General features: G+C 32.6%; 1 protein-coding gene across 2 annotated transcripts in view; it reads left to right on the top strand.

The window, feature by feature from the left end:
• The window catches only part of CSMD3 (CUB and Sushi multiple domains 3), a 1,160,890-nt gene that overhangs the window by 1,068,677 nt on the left and 77,958 nt on the right, over positions 1-14,255 (top strand). For both annotated transcript variants that reach the window (XM_081816413.1, XM_081816412.1), the window contains 5 exons: positions 2,622-2,702; positions 3,519-3,632; positions 8,276-8,464; positions 8,870-9,016; positions 11,262-11,450. In XM_081816413.1, coding sequence (XP_081672539.1) covers positions 2,622-2,702; positions 3,519-3,632; positions 8,276-8,464; positions 8,870-9,016; positions 11,262-11,450 — 720 coding nt within the window. The remainder of the gene's footprint in view (positions 1-2,621; positions 2,703-3,518; positions 3,633-8,275; positions 8,465-8,869; positions 9,017-11,261; positions 11,451-14,255) is intronic.

The raw sequence follows: 14,255 nt of genomic DNA, 5'->3' as shown, positions 1-14,255 counted from the left end.
GTATAAAATCAGTGTATCGATAGGGCCATGCTATCTCTGAAAGCTATAGACGGGGATCGTTCCTTGCCTCATCCTAGCTACTGGTGGTAGCCAGAAATCTTTGGCATTCCAGTCTCTGTCCCTGTCACACACACACACACACACACACACACACACACACACCTTGTTTCAACTAGTAAGTAATTTCTACTCATTAATAAGATAATTTGATTAATATTTTTCTCACTGACAACTAGTGCCTATAAAAGCAAGGTTGTGTCTGCTTTGTTCATGATCACATTCCCAGCGCCTATTGCATGGTGTCTGACGCACACTAGGCCCTCAATAATATGTATTTAATAAACAACAAAATGTCTGTCTCCTCTCTTCTTATAATGACAGCAGTCACAGTGGTTTAAAGGCCTACCTTAATTCAGTATGACCTCAAATTAACTCATTACATCTGCAACAACCTTATTTCCAAATAACATTCTAAGGTTCCAAGAAAGACATAAATTTTGTTGGGTACTATTCAACTCAGTACAGTAGGTACTAAATGACAGAGCTCTACACTGAGATGTTGGCAGAAAGAATGGAAAGACACTGGACACATTTTAGACTTATTTTAGTGAACAAACCAGTAGAAGTTGATGAAGATTGAGAACAGATTTCTTGATAGCTGTTTATGATTTGATTTTTTATAGGACTTTGTTTTTGAGAGTCAAAAGAAAAACAGATGCAAAGGGGTTTCTTTAAATATTTCCTTCTCCTTTACATTATATTCAGATTTACATAGTTCAACTGTTCTCAGCATAGTCTCCTAAGGATTTCTCTATGGCAGGCTCTCTGTATCTTCCTATCCCCTTTCTCCTACCTCTTTGGCATTTATTACAATTACCGTTTATCTTGGTTATTGTACCCCTTTTAAGGTCTAAGTTCAGGAAAATGATTTTCAAAATTCCTAACGTTACTCTAAAATTTTTTCTCAAAAATCCAGGTTACATTTTTCCATCCTAGGCTTCTTTCCCAGCGAGTCTTTTCTCTAGTGGTAACCCTTCTGTGTAGAGCAGTGTTTTACTTGCAAATTATCATCGTTGCACAGCAAGTGCTTTTATTTTATAAACAGGTTGAAGTACTAGGAGGAAGATGTTTGAAGAGACATACAACAATTTACAGCAGGAAACTGAAACAAAAATTTTCCTTGATTCATTCCTCTTCAGCTACATTTTGACAAATTTTCATCCTTTTTCTGTCCTTAGTAACCTGGAGGTGTATTAACCTACTGACCTCTTATAAATGGCTTTTTGTTACATGATGATGAACCAATGCTCAACTTTTTTCTCATGTTTTCTCCTCCATCTGAAATGCTCTTATGCACATGATTACCTTTCAGAACTGGAAAATTTTACTCATTCTTTAAAATGTATTTTATCCATCTTATTTTATAGGAGTTTTCTTTAAGTGGTCCAGTTGATGTTCCTCAGTACTCTCATAATTTTCTCATGATAGGGGCAATATTGAAGGTATGGGCTTTGGAGTTAGAGGACAGAGGCTGGAGTCCTGGCTCAACCCTGTAAGAGTTGTGTGTCAGTTTCTTTATTGGGTCATTGAGATACATAATTTAACTCCTAAGTTTAAGTAATAAAATTAAGCATATGAAACACACTTTTTTTCAAATGTTATAATAGTAATCAAGTGTGTTTCTTGACTGAACAAGATTATATTACATTTAAAAAAAATCTTAGTAAAAATAAGACTTTAATCAAGCAAATGATTGTGATATAGATATCAGGTGGGGCTAGTAGTCATGATGCTCAGATTCATAAAGGGCTTTTATTTTTTTGATGGCCTTTAAATTATGCCAAATAGGAATCTTTCTAATGTAATGAGGTTGACCTATTCAAGTGATGTAGATTATTAGAAACATGAAATTTAACAAACAGATATTTCATGAATATATTAATATAGCATGTGTGAGAAGGCTCTGGAGTCAGAACTCCTAAGTTCAAATCCCAGTTTTGTCACATTATAGCTGTGTGATTTAGACAAATTCTTTAATTCTCTTCAACAGTTTTCTCTTCTATAAAATGGGCATAATTAATTATGGACCTAATCATAAATTAAGTAATAAAATAAATAACATTTTTGTGAGGACTAATAGAATTATTTTAAGTAAAGTATTTATAATATTTCTTGGAATAGAGTAAGCATTGAGTACCTGTTTGCAACTGTAACTATATGCCAGGCACTTTGCTAGGTAAAGGGGATTCTGTGATGAACTTTGGGGAAGATGGGCATAGAGCACATAACAAATATGAATATATAATTCCAAATTGCGATCACACCAAAGAGAAAAATAACAGGTGTTATGAAGCATATAACAAGAAGGAATATAATGAGGGTGAGAAATAAGAAGTTACAGGTAAGTATTCTTACCATGGGAAAATATTTTGGTATCTAAGGAATGATTTATTTTCCCTCAATATTGTAGTATGTTTAAAGAATAAATAATTGAAACGATAAAATTATACCATTTATTTTTATTCTTATAAATAACCCTTGCATAATTTTGTGTTTTTTTCACATATGTGAATATATATACCTTCTCAGAGAAGGAATAAACACATTGTCTATTTTTATAGCTTATCAACTAAGAGTGTGCCAACCTCCACCACCCGTACCCAATGCTGAAATTTTGACAGAAGATGATGAATTTGAAATAGGTAAAGTCCGATAAATTCTTTTTTAAAAAAATAGTGTTAGTAGAGATATTTGCTTAAAAAGAAACAGAAAGAATAGTAGCAACCTATCTTAGACCCTCTTTCTCTGGATTGTTGGAGATTGTTGAGAATTCTTAAGAATGGATAGCAGTGAAAAGACCAAAAGGGAGTATAGGCAAAAGCAAGAATCCTGTATCTCTAGGATGTACAACTGAAAAACCAGTATGGGAATTTGAACCATATAACTATATTCTAGTGGTTTCTTCCAAATTATTATTTTATTGCCTTTTCAGACACACTGATGTTCTTTGAACTCAGGCTTAAGCCTAAAACATACAATGAAGAATATATAGGGTATATTAGAAGATATGCTTTATTTCCATATCTTTGAAAACAAGTGGTGGATTATGCTCAGTTTGATAATAAAGTCCTTTAAAACTAGGTTGGAAAGTCTCTCTATATTGATATATTTTATATATATATATTATATATATATAATATATTGATATATTTTTAATGAATATCTTAACTATACCAACTAGATTGTTTCCTTACCACTATTGCTTATATCCAACTGATACATACCAGTTAGATCTTACTGTAGTAAGATCTAATTTACTCTTGGCTTTAGTTCTGATTGGTCAGTATCTATGAAGTAGTTGTAGTTCAATATTTTTAATATTATCCCTGCTTATAACTAATAGAATTTTATTAGTTCAATAGAATTGAAAATGACTGAAAGAAAAAATATTCTGCAATATTTACAGATTTTACAATTGAAACATCTGAAGCCCCCCTCTGTCTTTTTTTTTTTAATAGGTGACATTATTAGGTATCAGTGTCTTCCAGGATTTACTCTGGTTGGCAATGCAATTCTGACATGCAGATTAGGAGAACGACTGCAGATGGATGGAGCACCTCCAGTTTGTCAAGGTACCAATTCTTATGATTATTGATCTTTAAGTATTTGTTTTATGTTTGATTCAATACTGGCAAAATTGAGGAAAGTCTATTTTACATAAACATTAAATATTTAACTGGCCATAATGTTAAAGTTATACAACTCATATGTAGTATCTTTTATTACATTATTTCTCAGATTTAACTTTAAACATTATTTATTCTTCCAAGGTTTATTTATTTATTTTTTTTAGCTTACCCCAAAGTCCATTCAATTTATTTAAATTAATTTTGCCATGAGGGGTGGAAATTAGATGGAAAATAAGAGAAACCTTAAATAAAGTCTTCAATGTTGATTGCCTTTATTTGAAATAGTTTCTGTTCTAACCACTAAAGCCATTAAACTTTTTTTTTTTTTTAGATTTTTATTTATTTATTGAGAGAGATAGTGAAAGAGAGAGAGCATGAGAGGGGGAGAGTCAGAGGGAGAGGCAGACTCCCCGCTGAGCAGGGAGCCCGATGCGGGACTCGATCCCAGGACTCCAGGATCATGACCTGAGCCGAAGGCAGTCGCTTAAACAACTGAGCCACCCAGGCGCCCCATAAAGCCATTAAACTTTAATGGAGCACCTGTTAAGCCTGAAGATTTGAGTGAAAAACAAAAAAGTAAACAAAAAACAAGCTATAAATGGTCCTTGCTGTGAGGGCAACATGCTTTAAGGGATATGACAGCCATACAGGTGGTAGCAATAGAGTGTTTAGGAAACAGGCCAGGGGGCTTTCAAATTATGTAATGTTTAGTTGTTTATGAGGCAGGCAAAGCTTGATGGAAGCATTGCTCCCTGAGTCTTGGTTCCATATGACAAGTGAGACTTTGGTAGAATAGAGATAGACAAGCGGTGGTCCAAGTGACAGATGAATATACAAAGACACACAAGTAAAAAACAAAACAAAAAAACAGAAGTATAGACTTCAAGGAATTCACTATGGAATTACAAGGGCAAGACCCTGATGGATCTTGAATAATGTGCTAGAATTTTGATGTTCAGAAGTCATGTATTGTTATTTTGTGTAACCCCATAGGGCCTGAAACAGTGCCCACCACATAGTAACTAATTATAAATATTGGTTAATTTGAATAAAATTGAATTGAACTTGATTGTCTCTCCCCAGATTTTCTTGGGTTACTTCCTTCTTTGGGATTTATTCCTGAGAAATGGAAATCTGTTTCCTGTGCAGGATCTTAACTGTTAAAATGAACCTAAAACAAAAATTCTGTTTATTATTCCAAACATGATATAAGTAGGAATTAACATTTAATTTTCTACCTCATTGGAATCCTTACAATAAAATGGAAGGATTTTCACAAGGGGCTTTACAGAAAGACATTTTTTGGAGGTAAAAACCAACACCAATGTGAAAATTTTTCTTTCTCTTAATCTATGACTTTAGAGCATCTTGAAGCTGTTTGGATTTTCTGAAGTCTATCACCTGTAATCCTGATATTTAAATGTCATTCATTCAATTTCCTCCTTTATTCAAGACTACGTTTTAGCCACTTAGGATTATGTAGGATACATATTCAGACATTTAGACATGTGAATGTGGGGGATAGAATTTTAGCCTTTTGGGAAGTTATACATGGAAAAATAACTTGGGCAGATACAGGAATTTGTGAACAAGCTACATGTCAGGACTTCTTTGACTCCAATATATAAATACATTGTGAACTCTTGGAGGGCAACACTTAATTTTTTTTAATCTGGATCCCAATTTAATAAATTTCTAAAAATTAAAATAAAACAATCCAGATAACTTAGCTATTTAATAATCCCTCATCTCTCAGACTTTCAATATTTTGTTTTTAAAATTAGAATTTCCTATAGGTTAATAATTGTATCTCTTCCTATTCTATGTACTATGGAAAATACAGAAAAGACTAATTTTTATCTCATAATGACACTTCAGATACTAGCTAAAAAGTAATAAATAATCCCTCAGAATTAGTTTATGCAGTGTTACTATATTAATTAATTGACCAAGCTCTTAAGCCAAAACTCTGACTTTACATTGTTTTTTCTTTGAGTTAATTCACAAGCTTGCTAAAATAATCATTCTTTTTGGAGTCTGTTAGAATTAATATGCATTGTTTTTAGTCTATCTTAAATAATTTAATATTTTTTCACTTTTCCTAAAAGGGGCTGCAGCAATGTTGTTATTCTTCCCTTTATCCTTTTAGTTTTCTATATCATGCTTAAAATATGAACAGCAATTCTAAATGTGTTGCTCTTTAAAGAGTTTGACATGGATGAAGTATATTTGATGGTTAAAATTGTGGGGTCCATCCAGGTGAAACTGTGACACTTTATGCATTTTAGACTTTCTGAGCATCAGTTCCCCCATATGTATAATGGGGGTAAAAATTGTACATACTTTCTAAAGTTGTTGTGGTAAGTGACATAATGCACAAAAGGTGCTTAACAGTGTCTTCACATGTAGTCATAATCAATAAATATGTCTCTTATTCCTGATAATTGTTGGGCTTCTTGAGGATATGTGTTGAATAGTATGAAAGTAGGTTAATTTGTGTATTTATAGTAAATTATGTTGAATCATATCAGATGTTCAAAAGTAATATGGAATATTTGTTCAGTTTAGAATATTGGGGCCAACACATTAAATCAGACATGGCACTTGCTTTTCAATAACCAGAGCCTAGGAAGGGAGACAAAAAAAAATAAGGAAATAGCCATGAAATTGCTAACTGCAATAATAGAACATTATGGAGACACCAAGAAGGAAATCAACAATTCTGCTCAGGTTGATGGAGGAGAGGTTCAGGAAGTATTTCACAAAGAATGAGATACTTCATCTGGGCATTGAAATGCACTAACATTTCAAATGCAGCCGATGAAAGAAGGACATTTGAAACAGAAGCATGAAGGAATGTGCAGAGTTCAAAAAGCTGTAAGTAGTTCATCCAATATGTTCGGAGCATTTCATTTCAGTGGCGGAGCGCAGCAGGAAACAAAGTTGGGGAGGTAGGCAAGGACTGAACTTGGAGGGCTTTGTGTCAAACTGTGAAGTTGCTAAATGGTTTTTTTGAGGAAGTAACATGCTCAGTAACCCAAAAAGATACTTAACTAAGCATTCCAGAAATATTAAATAGCTGAGCACACACTAAATAAACCCTTCCTTAAAACTTAATTTCTCATAGTTATATATGTCCCATCATTTCAATATGCCATAGCTATATATTCACGAATGTTCTTCATCTTTGACTCAAATTTTCCATTCCATTTCCAACTGTCAAGTTAACTTTTTTGTTTATTTTATATATTTGTCATTTTGTGGAAAGCAATGGTAAGGTTTCTCTTTTTAGACTGAGAATGACCTGCTACCATTACTTATTTTTGAAAATCTTCAAATCATATCCAAGAAGCAAATATCCCGGACCAAAGTAGAAGAAACACAAGTAAAAGCCAAAAAAATAAAAAAATAAAACAGTTTTATATGTTTTAACTTTACTATATTCTATATTTAGTGTTGTATTTTCACTATATTTAACTATGCTATATTCTATAGTCAATTTCCAAATATCTCAATATTAGTTATGGTGGCTTTTATTTTTGAATTATTTCTTTTCAAATTATTAACTTGAATAAAGAACAATTATGTGTTGTCATAATCCACTAGTTTGCTTATTCTTTTCCATCCCTATACCACATGGAGACTTTATAACTCAAAATATTTCATTGCCCTTGCATCCAGGAAATGATGAATATATAAATCCTTCATCTAGTCATCTATATTCCAGCAACTATATTTGGTGTTTTCAAGCCTAGCTCATTCGCACAAAGAACTGAAAGATAATTGGTAACCTAAAATTGTGTTGAATTTTCATGGTTTAACCATATTTCTGAAATCAGGAGTAGCCTTGCCCAGAATAAATACTCTTGAAACAGTATAGTTTCTTATCTAGTCCTACATACCTGAGTGAGTTAAAGTTTGAGGAGAGAAGAGAGTGAGTAAAAAAATATGGAAGGAGGGGCGCCTGGGTGGCTCAGTTGGTTAAGCGACTGCCTTCGGCTCAGGTCAAGATCCTGGAGTCCCGGGATCGAGTCCCGCATCAGGCTCCCTGCTCGGCAGGGAGTCTGCTTCTCCCTCTGACCCTCCTCCCTCTCATGCTCTCTGTCTCTCATTCTCTCTCTCTCAAATAAATAAATAAAATCTTTAAAAAAAAAATATGGAAGGAAAAGGACAGGCAAAGACCTAGATGAGAGAGGCAAGAGGAGGGGATATAAGAAGATGACGAAAGGTAGGGAAAGAATACAAAGAAATCGAAGTAGATAAATGTCTTACCTTTTTATTATCTATGTACTTATAATACAGGAGATAAATGTCTTATTTTTTAATTATCTATGTATTTATTATACAGAAAAGTAATGCATCTTCCATGTAATTAAAAAAAAGGAAATTAGTACCATAATTTTTGGGTCATTCTTCCATTTTTTGAACTGTAAGCTTAATACAAATTATCTCTTCTAACACATAACTCAAGGTATTTTTCTCCTTTATAGTTATTAAACATGAAAGCAGAGTACTGGGTGTTTAAAATGTAGTTTTCACTTAGTTCTAAAAGACTAGCATTGTTTAATGATATCTTTCTTTGATAGTGCTCTGCCCCGCCAATGAATTACGGCTAGATTCCACAGGAGTCATATTGAGCCCTGGGTATCCTGACAGTTACCCAAATCTTCAAATGTGTGCCTGGAGCATCTCAGTAGAAAAAGGATATAATATCAGCATGTTTGTAGAGTTCTTCCAGACAGAAAAGGAATTTGATGTTCTTCAGGTGTATGATGGTAACCATGGTTTATATCTACCACATATTCATAAATTCAGTTCAACTACTCTAGTTATATTTGCAGACCTTCAGTGTAAACAACTGCTTGTATGATTTTATCTTATAGTTATTTTTAGAAGTATCAACATCCAGTTTATCTACACACCATGTGAAAACTGTAGTTAGCTTATTATTCTACAAACTGTAGATTCTTCAGCTATGGAGGTAAATGTTTAAAACAGAGATAAGTTTTAAGCTACTGTTGGGTGGTTAAATTGGTTTTGGAGCAATGTCACCACATATCATACTATATAAATATATTCTATTACCATATACCATAATATTCTAAATATATAAAATATTAAAGATAAATTGGAACAGAATTGTTCAGTTATGTCTAAATTATATTATTTTCTTTCCAAAGGACCAAATATTCAAAGTCCAGTGCTTATTTCCCTCAGTGGAGATTATTCATCTGCTTTTAATATAACAAGCAATGGTCATGAAGTATTTCTCCAATGGTCGGCAGATCATGGCAATAACAAAAAAGGGTTCCGGATAAGATATATAGGTATGTGATACTTACAACTTCAGTACACATCTCACCTACATCCTCAGTATGGTTGTGGCTAGAGAGCAAAGACACAGACCCTATTCAATTAGACATGAATTTAAATCACAGTTCCTCCACTGAGGCTTCTTGAGCAGTTTATGTAACCTCTCTGCGTCTCAGTGTCCCCACTGTCATGATAATCCTACCTCTTGGGACTTTTGAAAAGATTAAAAGCATTTAGGATATTGATGACTTATATATGTTAGTTATAAGTTAAACTCTGATATTTTTAATGCCTTTTTCCAATAGATTTGTTTCCCTTGCATTCTCACAAAATAGTAACACTGTTGCTCAAATGTGTGTATCTGACCTATTTAATAAGTCCTTGATATGAGAAGGTTGAACAAAAGACAAATGTACAACGGTAAAAATCTTTGTTTTTGTTTTTATCATCTACTTATGATACTTGTTAAATAAGTCTAATATTGAAAGGGAAATGACCAACACATAATTAAAAACCTTTAGTTTTGAAAAAAAGAGTTGTTTTGTCATTACTGCTTTTCACTAAGTAGTGTTTAAAAAGATATGGGCTGAAAATCCTTTTTAATATTGAGATGAAATAACTTTTCTATATGCCTTCCTGTTTATAAGGTCTAATGATACTGAGCCAATAATTTTCGTTTCTTGTTGAAAAAGTGTATATAAATGTTCTTCATTGTACAAAGATTATGTTCCTTTTTTTCCCATCCTAAATCATGGCAGAGCCATGGGTATGTGCTCAATAACAGAATATTTCAGAACTAATCAGGCAACTCTTTTCTGTACAGTGATCGGACCATGTCTCCCCAACCCAAGAATCATTGCTAATCAGTTCAACTGAAAATTACTTTCATAAATATTTTATAAACAATTCTGACAAAACAATTATAGACATAGGCTTCAATAAATTTTGAATTTTAGTTCTTAAAATATACTTTCATATTTACTTATTTATATAAATTTCCATATATAGTATACAAATAAAATAATTTTTGTCTATTTACTTTGATTTTAAACCTATAAGATGATAGTTTGATTTTAATTTATTAACAATTTGTCTCACACTTCAAAATTGACTTGTCACTGACATCACAATACTAATATGTATATAAATTTTGTCCTACAATAGATTTGCTTTAAATTTTTCAAAAATGTTATTAGGCATACAAAGAAGAAATGCTTTAAAAATTCAAATATATGCCCCAGTCATCATTAATTTTTTTCATATTTGAATCATTTTTCTAGCATGTGAACAATGTAAATGTCTTTTTATTAAATTTGTGCCCAAAGATGGAATTTAAAGGTCAGCACATTAAATTGTAGTTTTAATGATCATAATAACTTAAAGGGAAATTATTCAAATCAATTATAAACATTAAATTGACTGTATTATAGACTAAATCTTTATGTTGATATTCATGATAAATTTTTGTATAAATATATTGAAAACAGCAGTTTAACCCCAAGAATAACTTGACATATTGTATATTTTTCCTTTAGAAATAACAGGTTATGACATATATATTCCAAGTCCAATCTATTTCTTTCTAGTTACCACTAAAGTCTTATTTTTCTCAGATGAATACACTGAAGTTACAAAGGGTAAATGGATCCTGCCAGGCTGAATAGTCTTAAAAGTACATATATATTAAAAAGCCATTTGACATTATCTTTTGACATTTCAGACTTCAGAAGATGAAGAAAGTTTTATTTTATTGACATTTTTATCACCATATGTAAGCATTCTTGACAGCATGCAAACTCTTTAATAAACTGGGAGAGAGGATTATGGAATGTGGGGGGTCTATTTAGACATCAACCAAAATGAAATGCATGACCTAACATGATATAGGTGTCTGGAAATAACTTCAAAGTTACATGTAAACAACATGCTCTAAAATATTACTACCAAGACTGGCATTTAAGTCCTTCAAATTACAAGAAGTACAGCTTCCAAAATTCACTGAAATATTTGTAGAGCTTTTGAACCACCAGGGTGTTAAGAAAAATATGTATATTTCAATTCAGAAGACCTCTTCTGTGATGATAAAATGTTCTGAGTTAGTTTTGTCTCCCAAAAGTTATGTCAATGGATTGTCAAGAGAATAGAAAATTATATGATGTTCATAGGAAGTAAAATTCACACAGGTGGCAGTTACAATGCTGGATTGTAAAGAATTTCTGATTCATTAATTACACAGTGATTCTTTTGTCTTTTGAAAAGCTTTCTACTGTAGTACACCAGAATCTCCACCTCATGGATACATTATCAGTCAGACAGGTGGACAACTTAATAGTGTGGTCCGCTGGGCCTGTGACCGAGGATTCCGACTTGTTGGGAAAGGCAGTGCTGTGTGCAGAAAGTCTTCCTATGGTTATCATGCATGGGATGCGCCGGTCCCTGCTTGTCAAGGTGAGGTATATTATCCCCAAATGGAAAAACACATTAATAAAAGATTAACCCTGTTTAACTTTTGCATTTGTATCATTGAAACTTCCAAAAATATAAATATTCAGAAGCATATTATAGATGCCCCTCTTGAAAATGAAACTTAAAAATGCAGAATGATAAATTTGAGAAGAGTGAGACCCGTTTTATAATTCATTTGTTGTGTGATTAATGCCTTTACTCTAACCACTCATACACCTGTACATACTTCAAAAAAATATTATTATTATGAATTTCTTTTTTAGAGAGAGAGAGAGCATGCACGAGCAAGTAGGGTGGGGAGGGGCAGGGGGAGAGGGAAAGAGAGAATCTTAAGCAGGCTCCATGCCCAGCACAGAGCCCCACATTGGGCTCGATTTCACAACCCTGAGATCATGACCTGAGCCACAATCAAGAGTCCAATGCTTAACTAACTGAGCCACCTAGATGCCCCCACCTGAACACACTTTACTCATCCATCTACCATTCTCATTACTTTGTTGTCAGAAAATGATTGACCCAGAGCTGGAGATTGCTTTAGTGTGGAGTCTGCAGAGAGAAAAGAGAGGATAAGAGTGGGCAGGGTCACTGAAGATTTTCACTCTGAGCATGCAAAAATGTGCTCTCAGAGCAACAAATTTGAAAGAAGAAAATGTAACCAGCCACCACGTCATTTTTTCTTCACTGTTTAACTTGATAGAGATACGTCTTTCTTTTTCATTTGTATTTTGTTAACAATTGAGGCACTGTCAGAGTGTTGTATCCTGTTACAGCAAACAGAATGATAAGCTTCTTATTCAACAAATGGCACATTTTAGATCTTTGGACTAGATCTTGTTTTTAAAAAGTAGTCTCTTAGCTAGGTATAGTTATAAAGACAAGTGCAATATCAGTTATACCAAAAAATGTAATGTCATTGGACTTAGAAATTTTTTAATATTTAGCATATCACACTATTTTGTCCATATGAAATTTAATTTTATATTTGATTTATTCTACCCAGCATATAGAGGTGTATTAAACAACTATGAACCCTCACATTAAAAAAATGTAGAATACTCTCAGTTAATGAATAATGGGTCTTACCTATAATCTACTTATCAGAAGGAAGTTATATAAAACAAATAAAATATAAAATCAATTAAAATTTAAAATTGAACAACAGCAAGTTAAAATAAGCATAGATATTACCAAACACCCGGAATGGGTTCTTTTACCTGTTAAACTGTAATTTTAATTCATGAAAAGATAACTCTCACCGGCATGTATAAATAAATGGGAAATGAAAGAACTATTGTTTCCTTGTTCTGTTGATACAGGAAATATTAATCGCTTACTAGAATTCTGTGAAAAGTCATAACCTTAGTGGCTTACCAACATTGAAAAAGCTGACTTCATGTTGAATAGATATATTTTAATAAACTATGAAAACATCTGCTTTTCTTTGACTAATGAATAGTAGTCACAAATTCTTAGTATTTCCCAGAACTGGTTTGGAAAAGAATCATTGATCTTATAATTTCAGAATCATGGGAATTTAAAAAATATATAAACAATAACGTCTAAACCATATATACTTTAAATATATATTAAAATGACCTGACTTTGAACTAGTACATTTCAGTTGTGTAATGATTGCTTAGATATATGAGGACATATATAATAATCTTTAAGAAATCTTTAGTAAAAATAATTGTTTATTGGTTGAAATAAAAAAATCCTAAACTTTCTGAAATTTTGAAATTGCTTTGTATAGTCAGCACTATAATTTCATTGAATTTTTTGATATATAATACATTTACATATGGGTTCATTTTTTTTCATTGTTCTTGATTTAAAATGTTCTACAATTAGAATAGTTAAATCAAAATGCAGTTAAAAAGATATTTGGCATAGTAAAATGATAACAAGGAGACATTTCCAAAATTGATCTTTTATTATTACTGAAACAATTTTAAAAGATTAATTAGTTAATAAAAACCTTTGTTGTATGTGATCTATCTGTATTTGAACATAGCTAATTAAAATGAACTGGTTAAATGTCATTGGGAAGAGCTATTCACATAATGCAAATTTTTGTTTTGTTCCAAGTTTGTTTTATATTCTTCAGTTATTTTTTTTGCTTTATTTCTTCAGTCTCCTTATACATCCTCATGTATATTTACTTGAGCAACAGTTACACAATGTGAAAACAGAAAAAGATAGAAAATCCAATCTGATCTTTCTAGTTGGGTTAGGCAGGTGTTTTATCTGTTCGTCTGCACATCAAATAAGCCTTCACTGATTTCCTCTTCTTCAGGAATTGAACCAGTCTCATCTCACTATGCATTTGGGTTTTGTATAGTGTTATGTAGAAACAGTCTCTTTGCATTCCCTGCCTCACTTTTAACCTGTGCTCTTCTGAGTGTTCTGTAGAGAAGCCTCTGTGACAACCACTCAGTGATGATGGTTTTTTTGAAATTGATTTTTTTTTTATTTTATAGATGAGAAGTTAAGTCATAATCGACCCACAGGCATAGTTGTCGTCCTATCATTTGAGCATGTTGCCATTTTCTTAGGTCTAAAATATAGCCATTTTAGGGGCACATGGGTGGCTCAGTTGGTTAAGCGACTGCCTTCGGCTCAGGTCATGATCCTGGAGTCCCAGGATGGAGTCCCGCATCGGGCTCCCTGCTCAGCAGGGAGTCTGCTTCTCCCTCTGACCCTCCTCCCTCTCATGCTCTCTCTCTATCATTCTCTCCCTCTCAATAAGTAAATAAAAATCTTTTAAAAAATAAAATAAAATATAGC

This window comes from Leptonychotes weddellii, chromosome 4 (genome assembly GCF_054177405.1).
Source record: "Leptonychotes weddellii isolate Sample4059 chromosome 4, ASM5417740v2, whole genome shotgun sequence".
Taxonomy (NCBI): Eukaryota; Metazoa; Chordata; class Mammalia; order Carnivora; family Phocidae; genus Leptonychotes; species Leptonychotes weddellii.
This window is presented reverse-complemented; position numbering and strand designations above follow the sequence as displayed.